We start from the raw sequence: 22,604 nt of genomic DNA, 5'->3' as shown, positions 1-22,604 counted from the left end.
TATGTGCATTTATTATATCTGCTGTTAGCTAAGAGGAAAGTCTGACCTCTAATTAAATTGCTTCAATCTTCATCTTTGCTGCCATCTGTAGGTACAAAGGTAACAGTTCTGTGACCAGGACCTGTGTCCGTGGGAAAGCACAATGTTCTTGTTACCTGTCCGTCCTGACTGTGTTCAAATTAGGCAGAAAAACATACAACAGCTTTTGGCTTTGCACCTCCAAGTAATCTTGCAACTGAGGTAGTTAAAAAAAAAAAGGAAAATTAAGTTAGAATCACCATCATACAATGGTTTGGGTTGGAAGGGGTCTTAGAGATCACATAGTTTCAACCCTCCCAGCCATTCACCAGATCAGGATCCTCAGGGCTCCATTCAGCCTGGCCTTGAATACTTCCAGGGATGGGGCATCCACAACTTCTCTGAACAACCTATTCCAGAGCCTCACCATCCTCTGAATAAAGAACTTCATTCTAACATCTCATCTAAACCTGCCCTCTTTCAGTTTAAAACCATTTCCCCTTGTCCTGCTGCTATCTCCCCAGATAAAAAGTCCCTCTCCTTTTCACAACCCCCCTTCAGGTACTGGAAGGCTGGAACTGCACGTCCCGAAAGCCTTGTCTTCTCCAACCCAGTTGTTGGATCCATGATGAGGATCCATGCTACTTTACAGCATTATTACATCATGGGATGCACCAGAACACCTGTAATTTTGACTGTAAATATGAAATTTAAGTCTTGATGTATGTCTGGTTTTTGGAACTTAGTTTCTTCTCAGTGAGCCATGCAATGTTTTAGCAGAACTGTTATGGTAAAGAAAACTTCTCAAGAGAAAAATAAACCAAAAGCAGAGAGGTTGATCATAATTTTATATCCATTATGACCAATTTTAGACATCTGAAATTATACAAGTGAGGTCAGCATTTGAAATATTTGATTTAATGACTGGACAATTTTGATACATAAAAATAGATACTTAGTATTGAACAAGTTAATACAAACAAGATTTCTTTTGTACAGTACAAAACAATGATGGAGATAAAAAAAGATTTGCTGGGTTACAGGGCAAGACACAAGAACAACAAAACACCATTGAATAAATTTTTTAAAATTATCAGAGGCTTATTTCATAAATACAGTGTAATGCTTTCATTTAACAAATACAAAATTTACTATTTAATTTATCAACATCAGGAAATATATAAAATGTCTTTGAATGACAATCTGATTTAAAAACCGATGCAAGTACAATAGCATTTTTAGAATTCTGAGGTAATATTACACATTATCTCAAAAAAAGCTTCAATAAATAAAACTGAACAGAAGGCAAAGTGCAATTCAGTGAAAAGGAGAAAAGATAAAGCTTTTATTTTAACAATAGTAGATAAATAGTTATTAAAAGCAGGTTTAAGCCTTAAAAAAATATTTTGGCTAATTTGCCATGTTTTCAAATAAACTGTATAGCTATTTATTCATAAGCCAACCTTTCATGAATCCAATTCTACAAAGAGAGGAAAGGCAGTAGGTCTTTGTTTCCAGGTTTCCTACTTACATCCACATTCAGGTGTTAGAAATTCAACATTGCTTGCAGCTATCTAGTTCATTCAGTGCAACAGTGAAAGCTTAATTTTTTTTCTCAACATCTGAAATCCTGCAAGTTAAAATTCATTTTAAAGTCTCCATTTGAGAGATACAATGAAAAACTGCAGAATTTTCCAGTGCTGCTTTTAGCAGGCTTGATGCTAACCTAGCACAGTTCCAGGCTAAAGCCAATGGAAATTTTATTACTGGTTTCAATGACAGCACTATGAATACAGTGTCAAATATTCTAAAATTTCCTAATATTTATCTCTGCCTTAATAAAACAGTAAAATCACCAGTAATTTTTTTAGGAGAAATAAAAAAATAAAATTTACACTTAGCTATTGAAGAATATCCAGAACAGCTTTGAAAGCATGAATTAGATTAATGTGATAATCCTTCGTTAAATCTGTTGATTGTATGGAAATAATACAGAGAAAGAAAGAAGACTAATATAGTATTTGAGTACAGACACTACAAGATAGATATGCATCCATGCCCCAGCAGATGTCAATGGGGAAAGCTGACAAATTAGATGCCAAAGTGTCTCAAATGATCTGGGCCTTATTCAGCTGAAAAAAAAATATCTACAGAATACACAGTAGCTGTTCATATTTAAAACTACTATACTGCATGCTGACAAAGTCTTTCCATTTAATGAATAAAACCCAGAGTTATAATTATTTCAGTATTGTAGAACCATTTTTTCCCCAGCTGCTAATTTACTAATTCAGAGCAGACATACCAAGAATTCTTTTCACAGAGTTTGTGCAGTGAAAAACACAAAACATTTTTAAATGCTGGTCTCCAAGTTAATGAAAGTTGCAACATTCTTCAGAAATGTTATTGTGTTCACTTTTGTCACAGCTTATTTAAGACTTTCAACAAAGTTGCTGCAAAAAAATGATACCATAGTATACTATATCAGTTTTCCACGGCTTGTGGATATAATTCTCTTCCTAAAGCATTTCACCAGATGTGGAATTAAAAAAAAAAATCTAGTTTTGTTTACTATAATGCTACAATAGATCTGGCTAGTTTGCTGTTAAGAATGAACATACAAATTCCTTAATACTTGTAGCTTGAACTTGAATCCCCTCAAGCTGAAAAAATACCTTTTAACACTCTTGTACAGTCAAGTGTAAAAGCTGAATATACAACATCTAAAACCTCATTTCATAAAAAATAATCTTTTAGCAGTAAATGGCACTATCAAAACCCTATTTCTTCACAGGCAGTTATTTACATACTTCTTAGACAGCTGGTTTCACCAAGCAGGAAAACCAGAATAATAAAACTAAATACATTTTATAAATACTAAAATTCCTATTTGCCTTTGTGGAAAAAAAAAAAAAAGGCTACATGCCGATGCTATATTTTTTCTGCCACTGGGATTAACCAATAGAGATATAGTCTGTATATTTTCTCCCAATGGGATACCTTGATGTAAAGGAATTATGATTAATAATAAAGTGCTATAAAGAAAAACCTAACACTTGGAAATTGTCTTAGTTGTTTTGTTCAAACAGATGAGCTTTTTGTACAAAGAAAGCTACTTCTGTGACAAAGCAAGCAGCAAATGTATTGCCATTCAGGAAAAAAACCCATACACTTCATATTTAATTAAAAAAAATTATCTAAATGCGATAAAACTGGCACAGTATCAAGAGACATAACAATGAAAAGCTTAAAGGCACAATCAGAAGAGAGTGAATGCTACATAAATATGCTGTTCTTGGAGTATTTTATCTTATTCCAGACCAAAGCCCTCTGCATTTGAAATTCCGATTATTAACTTTTGCCTCAGTTCCTTCTTGTTCTTGTAAGGAGGGAGACAAAGCTGGTTGAAGCAGGTATGTGCCACAGGTAACCTAAAATAATTTAAAAAACACCCAGCAAAACACATTTAAGAATAATGTCATAGAACCAGAACACTGCCAATTGCCCATACATTTTCAGATAACATTTCTTAAGTAAGAAATCCTATAAAAGGAATAATTATCCCAATCTTGGTTCAAGTTCTGTTGAATGCAAGTAACACCACTGCTGGTCAAAAGTACTTCAGATGAAATTGTTTGCCTGCAACCCCCTCCTCCCACTTCCCTTTTTTTTTTTTTCCCAAGCTGGAAACATCTACTTCCAGATTCTGGAAACTCCAGTACCACATGACCTCTCTAAACACAAAATGTGGGTACAGTAAGAATCCACAGCATGGAAAAGGAAGGTGGGTCCTGCAGTAGGTACAGACACACCTAGAAGAAGCACAGTTCTGTGTCTGTGATGATACAGAACTCAGGGTTCAGCCTGGTAAAACAGGTCCTTACAGACTTCAATGGGGAGCTGTGAAGAATTGACTGAAATGCTGGAAAAACTACAGTTCACAAATTCTGGTCTCAGTTATACCAACACTTCCAGCTCCAAGTTTTTTCTGAGAGAGGGCCTGAATATATGTATTGCAGATATGGCTAAGGAATGCCCGAAACACTGGAAACTTTGTTTCTCACTAGAATGGATTAATCTGATGAGCCACAGGTAATAAAAAGCTCAGGAACTTCTTGCCATTTAAACTGTCAAGTGACACGGAGGCCACACCTGAGGATATATACCTGTCCTACAGCTGATAACTTGGGGGGTAGACAGGAGAAAGGCAATGAGCTGCAGCTCAACCTGCCATCTGGAAAACACACTGAAAAATGTACTACAGTTAGACACACATATTTTATTATGTGACTCAAAAGCCCTCTAGGTCTCTTTTAATTTCATCCCTCAGTCTTTCGAATGGCAACAACTTGGCCTTTGATCATTGGCAAACATGCTCAAAAGGGGATGGAACCCCCCAGGTCTGGAAGCCCTAGTTACTTTTCCCCTCCCTGCCCTTCAAATGATCAGCGAAGATCAGCTAATTGGACTGGAGTCATGGCTTCAGAACTTGGAAAGTTGAGAAGCTTTTATTAAAATTGCCAATTTTTATTGCTATTACATTCTTTGATCCTATTGTGTGAGCAATATGATGATGGTGTCTACATTTATCCCTGTGCAGGCAGTCTGACAGCAACAATTATCTTGCAAAACATGGACCTAGAGCAGTTTAAAATGCGGACTACTTCGAAACACATCTTCTCATTTTTAAGAAAAAGAACAATTTAAACAAGGAACATAAAGAGTGATTCAATGTTGACTGATTTTTCTTCATTTTTCATCTGATCCTCTTGTTCCTTTCATGTTACTGGAACCAGTTATTACCTCATTGAGAAAAGCATTAGAAATATCATGGTAATGAGATAAATTAAATTTAAAACAACCTCAAAATTTATTATGCTTATGCCTTTAGATCAGCTCTTCACAGAAAACCCAGCAGAATTCAGACTTTGAAAAATACAGTTCCATTTAAATATTTTGATTACTCTAATTGTTTGAGAAATCTAGGTAAAGCCATTAATTATTGCTTCACAAAGCGCTTCAGAGCTGCAAGTTTTTCTATACAGCTTTCAAATTATTTAAACTGACTTTTCCTAGTCTTAGGAATTAAAAAAATACTAATTGGCTTGCTATAAATAATGCCATCAAACTCAAAAAATTCAGAAAAATTCATGGTAGTTCAAGGTGTATTTTCATTAGGTCAACTGTCATGTTAGGAATGATAAAAATAATTTATTTGAATTGAAAACATGTAAATAATCCCTATAAATAATTACCAGCCTCAAATGTAAACAGTGACTGGAAAAACAATTTCCTTGTTTTCAAAATTTATGCAATCAATAAATGGGTATAACATTTTGAAGGCAAATTAAAGGAGTCCATGCAGTTTTTTCCTTGCACAATCACTTGCTCTTCTGTAAAAAGACATTCAAGAACAATAAGGGCTCTCTGGAAAAAAATTAATGAAAAAAATTTAAAAAATCCAAAAAAATACTTACCAATTAGTGGATGTTTCACTCCTTGAAATCTTGAAATTCAGATCAGCCATTCCTCCCACAGGAACTCTATCACTTCCTGTGGCAAAATGCAGCAGCTTCTTTTGAAGATCCAGAGAAAATCCAAGTACTACATCCCAAAAGTATCTATGCTCAGGGCAGAGGGAGAAGAAAAAGTTGCAAGATGCAACATCATAAAAAAATAGTATGAATATGATAATAAAACTACAAGTACTACATGATGAATATCACTTACTGAGAGTTTAATTCATATAATCTATAGGACATCAGCAGTACTCCAATATACAAGGTTAAATTCCCAAGGAATTGACAAGTAAAACATTCTATGAATTTTGGAATGATGTCTTGCCAAATGATGCCCCAGCCCACTTATCTATACAAATAGAAATGCCTTCTACTCACTGATATAAATGTCCTTGGTGTCAAAGAGAATTGAGTAAAAGAAGTATTTTTAAAAGATACTGAGATTTCAAATGCAGGATTTGGAGCTTTTCTTTTCAAACTATTCCACTTCAATGTGGTCACAATCTTTTAAGGACATTCAGTAAACACATATCCATTAAGATTCTAATTTTTCCTACTTATGACAATTTCATAGTGTCTTTGTCTTATTTAGAAATAGGATTCTAAAACTTCACTCATTCTCAGGTTATCCTTGAAGAGATTACTGCTGTAAGACTAACATTTCATGACATTTTAAACTCATTAATTAGAATAAAAATCCAGGCCTACCGTATAGTCAGATCAGTTTTTTGGTAGCCCTCATATTGGGTACTTCTCTGCAAAGCAGACATGTCCAGTTCAGGACTGCCACAGACAAGAATTTCAACCTCCTCTGGACGAAGTAGCTGCCAAACATCAAGGACAAAATATTTAATATTTTTTAAAAAATGAGAAATGATGCTACTAGAATAATTTTTTATTTTGTCATTACAGAAAAATTAACAGAATATCATTCAACATAAGTCTCTAACTAATACATACTGATTTTAGAAAAATTAATTGCTCAGCACTTTGAAGTATCTCTTACTGCCATATATAGTAGAAAGTTAATTACAAGATAACACAATATTTCAGCATATTATGTTCCTAATTTCTTCATCATTCTTACATTTATTACACTGACTTGCCTATGATGTGATCAGACTACAAATGGGTCAGGAAGAAAACTAAGTTTGTACATATGGAAATCTGAGGGAGGGTCTTGATGTCAATTTTGATTTCAACTTCCATTTCCTTTGCACTGACTATTCCAGCATGGGCAGCTGAGCAGCAGAGGCTGACAGAACTTGACTCTCAGTGGTACACACTGCTGTGCAAAGCAAATACTAACTATAAGCCATGTTTAATATCCATTAAACTTACACCTGCAGAACCACTAATTCATTTACTACAACATCATCAAGTTGCATGGAAGTATGCCGTGGCATTTCAATGGATTATCATGGTCCTTCCAAAACCTTCCTTGTGTTTGGGCACACCTCACTTTGCTGCAAGGTGTCACAGCTCAACAATTTCACTGGAATTTAGAAAATCCCTGACAAATTGAAACTTTCCCTTCTTTGTCAGTGCAGAAGGGATGCTGTAAATTAAAAGTCATTTCAACAGCCAAACAGGACTGAAAATAGAAGAATGCTTAATCTCAATCTCCCCGAGTGTTCTTCCTGCAAAAAGCAATATATGTTTTCAGAGGAGTCACTCAGGAGCACTCAGACACAGTTGTTCTGCAGTTCCTAAATGTATAGGAATACATAGAAACCTTGTAAACATTCACTGGAGAGCCTGTGATGTGTCTGTGAATACACAGTGATAAACCTGTCTTCTGAACCTTTATTTATTGCTTTTCAATGAAACACTACAGAGAATAGTTGATTATCTGATTAATTTCTTCTACTTATGTTGGATTAATCAAGCTTATTGATCAGTCAAGATTCTTTCCAAATCTTAAAATCATCCAATGCAATTTAATTAAGATAACTCACTGTCAAATACTTGAAACAGAAGTGAACAGTTATGTTTCACTTATTCTTACCAGTAATGCATATGAAGCACAGACACTATGAAATCCATAATAGAAAGCAGCAAATTGTTTGTAGATCGATCTATTGAGAAGAAAATCAACATAGAGCTGCACATATTCTAAAAAAAAAAAATTATTTTGTTACATTACAATAATTTTAATCAATAACTTATTCTGCCCTCTAAAACTGTAGTGAATATGAAAAATGAATGCATTTAGTTTTAGATACCATCTGGTATGCCTACCATTAAATTGGTAGGCATACCAGAAAGAACTACAGCCATTTCATTTTCACACTGTGTTTATGAAAGCATAGGTTAATAGAAAGGAGAAAAAGGACAGACTTAAATCTGCAAAGTATATGTGGTTAATATGTGTCAAATTACCTTTCCTATTCCGATTTGTGACTGGAATTTTATCTCCATTTGGCTTTAAGTTGTAAGATTTTATAACACCAAATTCTTCCTGAAAAACCTACAGAAAAAGAGGAGTCACGGTCAGCACTGGAAAATAAATTAATATACTTACAAATGGCAAAGCTCATATTGTGTCATGTATTCCCTCCCTCTCTTCAGCACATGCTGTAATTCTGAGTATTGTGAGGTTTTTACAAGTTAAATATTACAGTTTTCAACAAATTGCTCAGAAAATTAGTATTCCAAGAACAAAACTTGACCCTGTTACATAGTGGCATGTCAAACTGACCTGCAGGCTCTGGAGCCGTAGAGCTTTTCATACAAAAGAATAGCACAGGAGCAGAAAATGCAATTAAGAAGGTATTTGCTCTGCTGTAGCTCACCTAGGAACTAAGTACCACCAATATGAAATTTCATTAACTAGTATGTGTGTTCTGAGACAATGAGTAACTGAAAAAGACTTTCCTGACTGAAATAGCAGTTACAACACACAAGTCAGGCAAAACTGTAAAAGCCTGAACAGGCTATTGCGCTAAAGTGAGATTTCTTGGACAAAGTACATAAAATAACCAAGTAAACTTTGACTATCTTCTGGGTTAGACAGAGAAGCAAAGAGCTGGAAATGCACCAGCAGCTGGCCAAGTGACCCTGGTGGTGAGCACTGGGATCACCTACACTGTCAGGAACAACAGCCTGGAGTGTCACCACAGAGCCAAGCTGAACACGCAGCGGCACCGGGCAGCGCGGCTCCTGGAGCCAGCTCCAATCCCGTGCAGTTGCATTCCAAACAGTCAGCAATCACACTGCAATAACCACTCCACTGCCATTCCAACATTGGGAAAAATCACTGAGCGAGTTGAGAAACTCTGCTTAGAGTTGTGCATGTAATGACCTGAAAGGTGGAATAAAAATCCTCTTCAACATTGCCTTCATAGGACAGAAGTTCACTTAGTCCATGTGCCAATTCCTACAATATGAGTAAAAAACACTTTAGTAAATCTACAAAACTAAGTGAGGCACTTTGCAAGGATATGTCAGAAGCATTGTTTTAAACAGAAAGTATCTTGGAAGAAACTGTATTTTTACAATGCATGCTATGCTAGACAACACTGGTATCTTATGTTTCCATCAGAAGAAGATGTTATCAGCCTGTGCTGAAAAAAAAGCTCTTTTCAAACAGTTTATAACTCAAGCATTAAATATGAGTAAATCAGGTTTTCTATCAGTAACTTTGCCTCTTAGAAAATGTAATACTTACAGGCATAATCTGAAACAGGTCATCTAATGTGACACCACAGATGCCTACAAGTGTGTTATGATCACAGGGAACAATGGGAGGACTCAATAATTTCTTGTAACAGCAAGGTGGGAAACGAATATCCAAAGTGATACTGTTATAGACAGCAAGTCCCATAAGCTATATACGTCAAAAGTTAAGGGCAAATCTGACACATCCTTATTATAGATAGTATTTTTGTAGCTTGGAAAAAATATTTTAAGATTCATGCTCAACAAACAGAAGAAATGTAAATTATTTCATTATTTCTGGATTGACAATTTTAAATACAGTTTTTCATTACAATTAAGTAGTGGTTAGCATGGTCAAACGATGCATATTGACAGAATGCTTGAGAATCTTCTTCATAATATTCTATACAAGCATTTCTACAATAAATTTTTCCAAAGTACTGTTATGAAAAAGAGAAAGATAAATATGTATTTTCTAGTGAGAGATCAATAAAGCAATGTTTCTTTTAAGTAAATCTAAAAGCATTAAGACATACCTGCACTGGTACAACAGCTCATCCATCAGCACATTTAAATGCATCCCATGAAACAAATTTGAAACTATCCCAATTCAGCTTCTCACAAGAATAGAACAGATCTGTTAGAAAAGACCTACAACACCATCTGATCCAACTGCAATCAGTTAATGGACACTATTACATCATCTCAGTGGAGTTATAAGCATATACTAACTATCATAAATCCTTTGTCTGAGATCTTCCTTTATAAGCACAACAGAAAACCTAGAAAATAAACTAGTCCTCAAAATAGCATGTGGCTTCCATTTTGTAATAAAAAAAGGCAAAAAGCTACATATTGCTCAATGGATTTGAATGAACTGTTAAAGGACACAGGCACATTGATGTTTACTGAAAGAAACTCCAAAAAATTTCAACTTGCACAGAAAAGAAGTTGCATGCTTAACATTGACTTAATATTTTCTGACGGAAAAATGTACCATGTACCCACACACACCATTTTCTTCCTATATTTAGTTCCCTTGCTTGAACAATATTAAAAAAATACAATTAAAATGAACATAGGGGTATACACAACCTTTGAAGGAGCTTGAGCCAGTGCCTTATTTCATCCCCACACCAGCTCATCAAGTGTCGTTCAGAACGTTCTAGCAGACATGAAAGGATACAGCTCCAACCAGTCGGAATTCTGAGTAGTTGTCACATTTAAAGCTGCTGAACCAATGGCACTGCGAGTCCTTGTGGTAGGTGAACATGCCTGCAGAATGGCAATGTAACCCTTAAAAAGGCACTGAGCTTTGTAAGAACTCATACAAAGCTTCTCCTTTCTTACCCATGCACCCCTGGAATGCTTCTGGGGGTGCCCACATCCCCATGCTTCTTCTCAGGACCCTGTTCCCACCCATGGCAGGAGCCTGCAGGCAGATGCTTGGGAAGGAGCAGCAAGGGCAGTGCCAAGCCTGAAGGAGGCTCAAGCCCACCAGCCCTGCTTGGTGCTGGTGCAACACGTTCTTCAGGGCCTCCAGTTGTGGATATTTTGCATATTCCCTAAGCAATCTGCTTTTTCATTGCACTCCAGCATTGGTACTGCCATAAATATTAAATGTCTAACCAAAAATTTTGTTACTGCAATGTAAACTCACTTCCTCCTCTCTTTCTAGGTCAATAGCAGACGACAATCCTGAAAAATGCTGGCAAGAATCCCATGATACAAATACCATAAGTTTACCTTCTTAAAATAGAAAGCTGTAAATGGTTTATGATATACACACACTACCAGCAAAGGGATATGTTTCATATTTTCTGTCCAAAAATTATACCAGAAAATATTAAAAGCCCCAAACCACACGTACCTTAAAAAAGCCACTCATGGGTCTAAATGACAAGCTAGATCCTACTGAAATCATGAGTATAGATGAGTTTGACTGCTATTTGCATCAGATACAGAACATTCTGTTTTAAAGAGTGACAGAAAGTAAAAACCAACATAATGAAAGCAGAAACAGCTCTAAAATGCCTAGGAAGTATTGCTCAGAGAAGTAAGAAACACTCCACATCAGTGAGCTCTAATGCAGAAGTAAACTGGATAAAATGTGATGGCCTTTTTTAATTTGTTGGGATTGAATGGGCCAAGCTTATTATTGTTGCCATGGTGTGTACAAACCAAAGCACTCACTAGTTCTAAGCACATCTCATATGCAATAGCTCACTGTATCTCTGTTTGAAAATGAATGTGGTGAAAAATAATATTTAATTTAAAAAAATAAATAACCCGAAGTCCTTTTGATTTAAAAAAAAAAAAAAGGAATGAAAATCCAACTTTTCTCAGGGACATCTAGTTCTTATGATAAATCACAGGCAAAAAGCTGCCTTCACATTTTTCCCCCCACTCTCCTGAACAATTTATCTTTTCAACTCCAGCTCAAAAAGGTGCTTATCACAAAAGGTTTAGACACTGCCATAGACTTTGCCAGAAGCAGCAGAACAGCTGCATGTCAGGCAGAGCAAAGCTCCCATGCTAAAAGATCACAAGGATGTTGAACAAAATAGGTTTCGAATCCCATTTGTAAATTGTCCACACCAATAAAAAGAAAGCATTGCAAAACACACAGGCAGACAGACAGCTGACTTAAGAGTTTTTAAATTCCAGGAGTTAAACCTGAAGAATCAGTTAACCTGGAAAGGGTAATAACAGTGATATTTTCCCTTTCAAGCTTCTGACATGTTAGTTGCATCTTAAACATTAAATACAGTAGAGGATACAGTCCCTTTCCAAGGGACAAGATTATTTCTGAACTCTTCCCACACTTGGCTGATAGTCGAAACAATGAAAGAATTTGCACTTTAAAGTAAGGAAGCCTGCCAGAGATAGTGAAAAAATAAATTACTCTGACTGTTTCCAAACTCATCAATTACCAAGCTCTGCTGACAGCTTTTTTACTAACGAAACTGTCAGACTTACAGAATGCTTTCTGCAGGATAAATTGTTTCCAATTAAAGTTGCTATCAGCAATGTCATGTCTTCACACAGACCCCGTTTTACTAGAAAAAGGGCTACAGGCAAATAATCTCTGCAGATATGACGACACTTATGACTTAAAATTCTGTACCTTTAGAAGTAGTCCTAATAACAATAAAAGACCATGATCTTAAGGGATATGAACACTTCCAGGCAAAGAGAGACAAGCTCAGTGACTATCAGGTGTTATGCTCAAGTCCCTGGAAATCAATCTAAAAGCCATCCTGGCAACACCTTGATGCACTAAGTCATCAGTAATGTATCCATTAGAGGAAAGCTCATTAGAGTGGTGAATAAAACACACCCAGATCCATCTACATCACTATAAAACGAGTGGATAGAACTGCTTGGTTATGACTGCTCATTCATGTCTTACCATCTCCTGTTTAACCAAAAGGCCTGACTTTTTTTCCCCTTGGGCAAGAAATGGCCTTATAGGCTCACAGATCCTGGTAACAGCAGACTCAGGCTCTATAATTCAGGCTCACACTTGCTATACTGTCTCTGCTCCTGACTAAAGGACCTTTATTTTCTGAGATTACCCAGATCCCTTTAAAAATACGGACTACACAGATACCACAAACAGAACGTATGACGACAAAGATTGAAGTAAAAACTAACCTTTACCTATCCTAGTCACAGAAATAGTACTAGAATGTGCAGGCACTCTCAGTGTAACTATTAGCACCAAAAAAAATCCCCACTGATACATGGGAGACAAGGTTGGCAGTTTGCCAAAACTGAGCACAGTAACAGAACCCAACTGTAGCTGCTGACAAAACTCAGAAAAACTCCCTCCCTAAACTAGCAATATGAAGACAACTGAGGGCAGAAAGAGAAAATGCAGCATGTGAAGAAATAGGGAAGGATGGTAAATGATAAATCAATACATTTGGCCTTATCTCCACTTGAATATTTGCTAAACCATTGAGCTGTTTTAGGCTGAGATAACTTCCTTCATAGCTAATAGCTAAGCTATTAGAAAGTTTATGTTTTCTATTTGTGCTGAAAAGAGTTTATAATGCAAAGACTTTTCCATTATTGCTGAGCAGTGCTTATACAGAATCTGAACAAATTCTAACAATCTACTGAGGAACTATGAGGACTCACCATAATCTGGGTGAAAAATCTGCCTAATCAAAAGCAGAAACCATTCCTTTGTCAGGCCACCCATATCAAGACCAGCTTCTCCGACAAATGTGACTTTCAACTTCTTTTTCAGATCTGCCTTCTTCCTTGCTAGCTATTGTGAAATAGGTAAGGCAGAAGAAAAAGGACATTTAACATATTATCACTACCACTAGCCATAGAGAACATGCCTCAGCCTCTGCTCTACTGCTCTCGCTTCGCTGAAACCATTAATTTGCATAATTTTCTACTAATAGGTCAAAACTGTATTAAAACAATGACAAAGACAATTATGACTAGTTGACATCATCAACTACTTTGCACATGGTGTCACTCCCTGGGCTTGAAAAGAAGTTAGGTAATGTACAAACAGGCTTAAAAAGCCATTGGATATAATGAATTGAGTTTGTCTGGAATATTTCAGACCTACATAATTTTTTACCTTATACAGAAGATGTGCTACCAAGAGGAAATGACAAATTAAAAAAGTACTTAGACATAATTTGGAAATATTTAGAAACAGGGAAGCAAGCCAACACTTTCAATATTTGGACACCATTCGGTTCTGTGTAAGATGCCTGCCAGCAAGTATCAGCTGCTTTTTAGAACTGTTTTTTAGACAATGGTAACAAGCACTTTTCATTGCTTTGTTCTAAGAGATATCATTTCATGCAGGTACACAAAAAATCTGCAAGGAATTAGATTACAGCCTTTTACAATTAACAGTGATCTTTCAGACTGAGTAAGCTTCCTTTAAACCATTAATTACTGTCCAGCTCCAGAGAGAGTGTTTAAACCAGCTGAGAATATGCATGTGCTAAAATAATCTCCATGTTGTTAGTTGCTCAAGTAAATTCTTATTACATAAATTTTATAACTATAGGTATTTGTGTTATTTGAAACAAGCTGTTTATTAGCTGAAGTGGTTTTCCTTTGCAAATTTTTTAACTTGAAATACAAGTAAGACATCTTCACTCTCCACCTGCCATTCCCCATAAATTTGAAAATATGAACATAATACATTTGAACTCATCTGAGATGGGTAGAAGAAAACACTGGAAATAAACAGGAGAACATTTTGACTATAAAAACTTTTGAATTTACTCTTGGTTATTTTACCGTGATTAAAATAATGACAATGCCTGAGAGAAAGCAATATTTCTTTTGTCTTAGGAGAAAAGGCCAAAAATAGACAGGTTTTAGTATAGGAAGGTAAAGTTTAAACTTACATTTTATGACATGAGTAATCAGAATTTGTTTGATGCGGTTTTCACTACCTGGACTTATTTTTCAGTATCATCAGGCTGTTCTCAGTGTTGAGAAAGAGAGGGAAACTAAATTTCACTAAATAATGTTAATTAGCAAGGTTCAATCGATACTGAAGAATTGCCTACTTTAATGGACACATCTGTTTCATTTATAAAAAAGGAAAAATTACATTGAAGAATGTGAGGAATTAGTGAAAAGAATTAAAAAATATAAAGCCCAAAATTATTCTTATAGGATAGAGAAGGAAAATAATAAAAATATTCAAAGAACTAGAACAGAACAACCTCACCAATGATTAGTCACATACTATTCATGCTGCTATCATGGAATCAAGTCCTACAGAAATCGGTAATTGTGCACTGTATTTTTAACAGAAGAATTACAAATACAAATACAGACCATGTGCAAGCATGTATGTTTGTGATGAGTTTAGCTACAGAGCAGTATGAGCACAGGAAATGAATTTCAAAATGTCTCACCCAATCTGTTCTGCAGCACTACAATTTTGCCAGCAATTAAATTATCTTTATTTAGTATTATGTAGGTATATTCCCGATCTCTTAGTGCAAAAGATTTAAACATGACTTACCAAATTGAAATCTAACAATAGCTACAGCAACACACAATTTAATTTTATGTTTTTGTTACCTCATCAAGTGAATCACTAACAAGGTGTGTCCTCCTCACTTTCACATTTAGGAATAACATATTCATGTCGGGCTTCTGTCTGCGAGAGACTTTATCCACAAGGCTTTGCTATTTGAATGAAAAAGAAACATCACACATGCAGTATCTTCAGTTGAAAAAGGTGCCACACTTGTTAACTGTAAAAAAGTCTCTGTGTTTTGTATTGAAGACATTTCCCTGACACTGTAACTGCTTCAGGCTCTTCCAGGAGATGGAGAGAAATTTCTTTCCTACTGAAAATACCTTCTACATTACATTTGAACTAACATCTTGGGAGGTTCAACAAGAAGGTGGCACTTCCCAAATGGTTAAAAATATACCCATAAGATTCTGGAAACTGGCTTATGCTTTAATTAGTTATTCAGGAGGTGTATCCTGCAAGATAGGAATGAATAGGTGGTGGTGCTGCCATACACGGAACTGAGGAAAAGAGTATCACCTACCACCTGTAGAAAACTACTACTGAGGGAGGCAGACAATGCCTCTTTCCACACAGAAGAGACTGCTCAGAAGCAGTACCTCTTCCATGACCTGAAAGGATGCAGTTGAATCTTGGTCTTCCATGACAACACACCTCCACAGAATAAAATGCAGAATAGTTCAAAATTATAGTAGAATTTTTCTTCCTTAATCATTGTGTTAATTTAACATGCTAGCAGGTTATGCTGGTTTCTCAAAAGAGGAAGAAAAGTAAGTCAATACTAGAAGTTACTCTCTAAAACACTGCCCTCTATAAGGATCCTGAAACCAAGTACACAAAAAGAAAAAATTACTCAGAACCCAGCATGGACATCTGTAGACTATTCATAGTAAAATGGTTTAAGTTCTTTTTCAGGGTAGTCAGAAATACTAGAAGTTGTAACAACAGGTGTAATATCAGTCTAACAAATACTCATAAAGAACCAATGGATGAGACAAACATTTATCATTCAGGGACTTACCCGCGCAATACTTATCATTTGTTGTTCTGAGTCCCTTTGAATAATAACTTTTTTTGCTGCTATAGAAATAATAAATGGGTATTGACAGAAAGAAAACCTAACAAGAGAAAAGAAAATTAAATATTTTCTTTCTAGCATACTATTTTCATTTTAAGAATATAGGAGTGAATTATCATTCAGTAAGTAATTCCTCCACAATAATTTGCAAATAGCTGCTGTTTTTTTCACTTTGTATATAGTGATACTTGACTCAATAGAACAAACTGTTATTTGAAAATACTGCTAGAAACTGAAATTAGTAATACTTATCTTTTCTCATTTGAGATTTTTGTGGTTTGTTTTGTTGGTTTTTTTTCCTTCTCAAGAAGAATATCAGGTATCAGACAGAAGAGTAGCCTGAAATACCTGATTCAGTGGAGCAAAATATGATCTCCAAGTTTTCCCCAACTGCTGCCAAAGGCAAGGGAAATGCCTATGAATGTACTGGAGGCTAAAATATGTCTGTAGTAAGACACAGTCAGAAGTCTATGCCAATAATTAATAAACTTACTTTATTATCATCCATGTTTTACAAATTTCCTCTAGTTTGCAAAGGCAGAATGAAATTCATTTCAGACAATCTCACATCCATGCAGTAGCCAATAAGTATTAGCTATAATATGTTTTTACAATAAAATAACACAGTATTTAACGTAGATCTATACAGACCGATATAAATGGTGTGCATACCATACATACACTATATATCCACTACATTTAATAGATATACACAGCATAGATACAATGCTTTGAAGTACTACTCAACAAGAAACAACCAGTAATTTCTCTTACCTGTGAGAATTCCCATAGCATTGCCAGTTATGATATTCTTCCATAAGATCAATATGATCAAGTGTAGAATTATAGAAATCCGTATATGAAATAATAGGAGGGCTAATCAGACTATTTGCAGCATCTGCAAAAAAACCACAAAAATCTTTCAATATAATGCCTAGCTTCAGCACATCTCATTTCTTGGCATCATGAGAAGCAGTGATCTCAAAAACTTTGAGCCAAGTCTAAAATAATACAAAAAATTTCTTACTTAGTAGAGAACTTAGCTCAGTCTTAGCTACAGAACTATAGCTACAACATAACACTATACAACATCACATTAATTGCTGTAGCAAACAATAAATATCCCTAGTTCAGCCCATTTCTGATAAGGGAACCTCAGTTTGACTCTGGCTTCCTTACTGACACACACTAAATTAAGGTTTTATGGATAAAGGGTGCTATGTTCGTCTGAAACTGATGAAAAAGCAGTTTGATAAATGAAAGTGTTTAAGAAATCCACATAATTTCAAGCAGCTATGACTAGAAAATCTACATTTTTTCCACTATACCATCTAGACCTGCACAAAAATTAAGTACTTGACCAAAGGAAGAAAGCCAATTCACATTTAACCTATCTTATGATATAATGGCATTCATAAAACATTAAACAGCTTGTAAGTTTTCTCCATTTACACTTCAGCATAATAAAATTTTGGTCAGTCAGACACAAAGTTTACTCTTTTGATTGACTAAACAGCTCTTTCCCACAATTAAAGAACAAGCAACCCTTTCACAGACGACTATAAACACATTTTTGGTTTAGGTACAGGTGTGCTAATGTGCCTAACTCTGGACAGGCAGGACAGTGCAGAATATAAAAACATATACATGCCCACAAAGTTTAAGAAAAACACCTACTAAATAAAGCCAGGACTTTTGTTGCTGATGGAATCCACCAAGTACATTTCACCATAGGTGGAAACTCTTCAGGTTTTGCAGGAAACAGCCGCAAAGAAATAAATTGCAGTAACCTGTCCACCACCTGCTTGAACCTCTTCTGTGAAATCCTAAAACAAACATGCTGCACTTACTCTCATGTGATCACTGTCTACACTAGTTTGTTATTAAATTTCAATGCTTTTAAAAAATCTTCCTCATTAAAATTTTTAAATTCAATTTTAATTGCTTAAATTATTTTTTAAAAATGTTTTTGTCCTGTACATAAAAACAAAATTCTAAATGTAAAGTTTGAAAAAGCATGCTTTTAAATATTGACACATGGTAATTCTCTTCAGTGCACCCCTAACCATGCTCTTTAAGTCTGTGGAAAAATAAAAACAACAGCAATAGAATAATTATCTGTTCTTGACTTCTATTGAACAAAACAAAAATCCTTATCAATCTCACTCCACACTCTGAACACTGAGGAATTCTGATTTATTTTGAGATACGTGGTCCTTTTAAATAAAAAGTGGTATATGCTTCATATGCTTGTGCCACGTGCACATTTTAAATTACATGCTGCACACTTCCATAATAGCACAACAATACACATACATGTGTAGACATGTGAAAATAGCCTTTTCTAAACAAGAGCTCTCCTAATTTAACGCTTTTCATTTCTAATCCATGCTTTAAGACTAAAACCATTGATATGTCTACTGCATCCTTAACTAAAACTGGAAACCTCATTTGTAAATGCAGCTCCAATGAAGTAATATTTTACCACAATTTTAAGCAAATCTGGACATAGCTTGCTATGGGGGAGGGAAATTGAACTACCACCCTTGCAGAGAAGAAAATCCTTAGCTTAGATTTTCTAGGAGAATTGGAAATTGCAAATATGGCCAAACTTTGCTTTTACCTCAAACAGAACTTCTTGCTCAGCCAGTACATGGAAGGCAATCTGCACACAAACTCAGGAGCTGCTCTTTGGGGCAGTTACCCCCATAAGACTTTTTTAGTGAGGTGCTATTAGAGTTATTTCAATTAATTACAAATCTAATGCCCTAACCACACTCTCCCACCACCTCTATTGCACTAGGAAGTCAAGCCTCTAGCTCCATTGTGGTTTCTGTATATTCCAGCAACATATAATATCTTTTGCAATTTATGTGAGATTAAACTTTATTTAAACAAAGATCATAAAGACATTTGTTTTAATAATACCATGTAAACATATAACTAAAAATTTACACACAAGTTATTTTGCATATGATATCAAAAATAACCTGATAAGTAATTTTGTGATTAAAGCTTTTTTGCAGAAGTATATTAATTTTTATACATTATGTACATTGTGCATCTATAAATCAGTATCACTTAGTGGACTATGTCCACATGTATTTGAAAGCAACAAAACCAATCTCTTTAGTCAATTAAATTAACTTTCATATAATTTATAAAACAGTCAACATCAATGGAAATACAGAACAATTGTAATCCTAGAAAAGGAATTTGTAATGTGGGGTTTTGGTTTTTTTTTTTTTTACTTTTTAGACCAGTGCACTAGGAAATGATGGTCAGCTTCTGTTAAGGCTGCTATCTGTCTTAGCAAGTGAGCATAGATGACATAAGTAGAAGTGTTACTAAATTGAGGATTCTGAAAAAGATTAAAAAAAGTGTTAGGTTAATAAACTGCATAAAGGGAAAAAAGTCATTAGGATCTTTTCTTATGTTTGTTGTTGCCAGTACAATTACACAAGAAAGTAGTTCACCGAACAGCTGTGACAGTGGTAAAACTATGGAAGAAAACAATGCACAACTTCTAGCCAAATAAAAAATACATAACTTTTGTATTGTAGAAGTATGATTTTTTTACCCCAAAAGAAAACCCACAGGTAGCCCAAAGGCAGTACTTAAAATTCTGGATTATTCTTTACATTGTAACACAAACGACACTCCTCTAAGTGATGTGGTTTTCCTTTCAGTAATACAAATTCTTATACTTCCCATCTATCCCATATCAATCCAAACTAATTTTCCCTCTATTCCATGTGTTCACATATTCCCTCATTTTAGCAGGAGACATTCTTTTTAATTCATAGCTAGTACGTACCACCCCAGAGAAGAAAACGATTTTATCAATAAATTAAATTGCCATTTGATATTCCCAAATAACAGCAGAAATGGCTCCTTGTGTGCAGAGGTGTTAGGTATACTAGCAAAACATAAAGGGGAAATCTGCTACAAATGCAAGCCAACTATAGCAGCAAAGGCAAGAGTGACCACAGGCAGAAATCAGACATTGTAACCAGTCAGATAGACTGGAAAAAGTCAGCCAGACAGACTGGATAAAATGCAGCACTGGAGAAAGTGCATATATTGAAGCTTTCAGAGTTACAGTATCCTACTACAGCAAATCTGGGAATAAGGACAACATCAGAACAAATAAATAGGTAAAATATTCTTCCAACCCAGAAAATAAAAGCAAACAATTACTTGTCTATTAGTGCATCATTTTAGTCTATGCAACCTTTCCCCATCAACTCTCTTCCATTAGGCTCCCATACCCATCATGCATTACACTTTTTCCATATTTTAACATATTATTACAACAGGAAATTGGATGTGAAGTATCCCATCTATACAAACTATCTTGTTTGCACAGTATACTGGTTTATAGATTGTTAAGTTGACACATACTTACATAAAAATACTGTATTTTCTTACCTGTAAAAGTATACAATATGCTCTAAGATCATCCTTTGTTCGTGGCCTATGAATGAATGAAATTATAAACAGAACCATATGGATCCATAATTTACAGACATTAGGAGTCATGAAATCACGGATGATTTTATTTTGCTTTGCTAATATGTATAGAATACCATATTAAAGAATCTTCACTGCTCTCAAAAACTGAAAAGGTTATTTACAGATTCTGACAATTCTCTAAAAGTAGCAGGCCATTTATTATCTGTCTTTTTAAAACATGACAGAAGGCAAAAAAAGGTCAGAACTGAAGAGTCAGAGGTGTTCCAAAGAGGGAATTCAGCAGTATTGTCTATCTCAAGTGACACCATAAAGGAGTTTATTTGCTCTTCTTTGATATTTCCTGCAAGAATTCTCCATACACTTCTACTACTGCAGCCTCTGTATTCCATGTTTATCAAGGCTTTTACAAATACATGCAGCAACAGCACAAAAAGCAGTGTAGGTTGGAGAAAGGGGTAGCCAAGACCTGGGTCACCTGTGAGCTACAACAAGCCACTGTCTCTTGCTATACCTTTTAATAAATTACACTATGCATTCTCACTTCTATTACTTCATGCCAAGAAGCTGTAATCTCCAAAAACCCTCCTGCTTTTTGGCTATCCCCCTTCTGCATCTTGTACTGCTCTTTCTGTGGTGCTGCCACAAAACAGTATTGTGAATCAAACTGTGGATCAGGGAATTGTCCTAGTTGCTGTTGGGGGATAGACAATAAAAATAAGTTTTAACCTAGTTAAATTCTTAAATTCATCTCACAATTAAGAAGTCCAAAGAAATGCCCTGGCAACAAGCAGCTGAGATTCAGTGACGGAATGCATGGCTGGGTATGGATCTGTCTCTCAGAGGTTTAAGGCCAGCTTACAGAGTTCAAGATGCATTTCAGCAGGTTTGTCAAAAAGAATTAAGTTCCTATGTATCAAATAAGTTGCATCACATTTTCTTTCTTAAAACAATAAAGATAAAACATGTAGCAGATTTAAGTGCTGCTGCAGCACTGATGCAAACATTTATTATAATTACCCTGTCCATTCTTGCAGTAGACCATTAATTATTCCTTTTAGGACTGACTTCTGAACATCTTGAGGCTACGAAGAAAGGAGAGGAAAAATAATATCTGAAGTAATAACACACATTCAATACAAAGTATTCTACAAATAAGCAAATTTGCTATGCTTGTATTTCAAGACAGTTAAGAAATCTTTTGTGTTATGATGCTGAGCTCCTAAATATCTTCCTCACAAACATACTAGGTGAGTGTGGGGTTGTGCCAATGGTGCCTTTCAACACTTATACCTTGCAAATATAATTTCTAAACTACTCCTGTCCTTTGTATACTAGGCAGAGGACCTACATTTTACTATTCCCATCCTCACATTTTCTTTGTTTCTCACCATGTAGTCCCATCACAGCCATGTAATATCTCTTAAGATATGCAGTCTTTAAGAACTACCACAATATAAACTATGCTTTACTAGAAGGAAAATTTTCCTCCTCTTTTACTAGAGCAGCTGTTAGGATTCTGTGACAATTCTCATGGGATCATCTGAAGTATGTTTTGAGAGATTCTTCAGAAATCATGCCTATCTGGGAAAAACTTTTTATATAAATGGTATAAAACATGAATTCTTTTTCTCTACTTACAGTATTTAATAAGGCATCATAGACAACATTCACAAATTTTGCATCGATTCCAGAGTCCTCAATGGTATTAAATGGAGAATTGGTATCTTTCTGAAAGTTAGATAATACCATTTTGAATATTTTATAGCTATCTTTGAAAATGCAAGTTTAACAGCAAGCTTAGGAAAACATGTTC

General features: G+C 35.3%; 1 protein-coding gene across 2 annotated transcripts in view; it reads right to left on the bottom strand.

Moving 5' to 3' along the window:
* Positions 1 to 914: 914 nt before the first annotated feature.
* Positions 915 to 22,604, bottom strand: part of HECTD2 (HECT domain E3 ubiquitin protein ligase 2) — a 32,192-nt gene continuing 10,502 nt past the window's right edge. Inside the window, exons 5-21 of one of the 2 annotated variants that reach the window (XM_009087300.4) lie at positions 22,430 to 22,519; positions 21,809 to 21,873; positions 20,747 to 20,792; positions 19,567 to 19,676; positions 17,993 to 18,141; positions 17,090 to 17,213; positions 16,259 to 16,355; positions 15,279 to 15,386; positions 13,344 to 13,476; positions 10,384 to 10,472; positions 9,208 to 9,366; positions 8,842 to 8,916; positions 7,920 to 8,007; positions 7,546 to 7,652; positions 6,246 to 6,361; positions 5,496 to 5,639; positions 915 to 3,449 (exon numbers count right to left, since the gene is read on the bottom strand). In XM_009087300.4, the coding sequence (XP_009085548.2) occupies positions 3,329 to 3,449; positions 5,496 to 5,639; positions 6,246 to 6,361; positions 7,546 to 7,652; positions 7,920 to 8,007; positions 8,842 to 8,916; positions 9,208 to 9,366; positions 10,384 to 10,472; positions 13,344 to 13,476; positions 15,279 to 15,386; positions 16,259 to 16,355; positions 17,090 to 17,213; positions 17,993 to 18,141; positions 19,567 to 19,676; positions 20,747 to 20,792; positions 21,809 to 21,873; positions 22,430 to 22,519 (1,821 nt within the window). In that variant the 3' untranslated portion in view covers positions 915 to 3,328. Of the gene's footprint in view, positions 3,450 to 5,495; positions 5,640 to 6,245; positions 6,362 to 7,545; positions 7,653 to 7,919; positions 8,008 to 8,841; positions 8,917 to 9,207; positions 9,367 to 10,383; positions 10,473 to 13,343; positions 13,477 to 15,278; positions 15,387 to 16,258; positions 16,356 to 17,089; positions 17,214 to 17,992; positions 18,142 to 19,566; positions 19,677 to 20,746; positions 20,793 to 21,808; positions 21,874 to 22,429; positions 22,520 to 22,604 lie in introns of those variants that run through there. The other variant, XM_030240987.2, reaches the window with a different exon arrangement.

Source organism: Serinus canaria, chromosome 6, assembly GCF_022539315.1.
Source record: "Serinus canaria isolate serCan28SL12 chromosome 6, serCan2020, whole genome shotgun sequence".
Taxonomy (NCBI): domain Eukaryota; kingdom Metazoa; phylum Chordata; class Aves; order Passeriformes; family Fringillidae; genus Serinus; species Serinus canaria.
The sequence above is the reverse complement of the archived record's forward strand: the minus strand, read 5'-3'. Positions and strand labels throughout refer to the sequence as shown.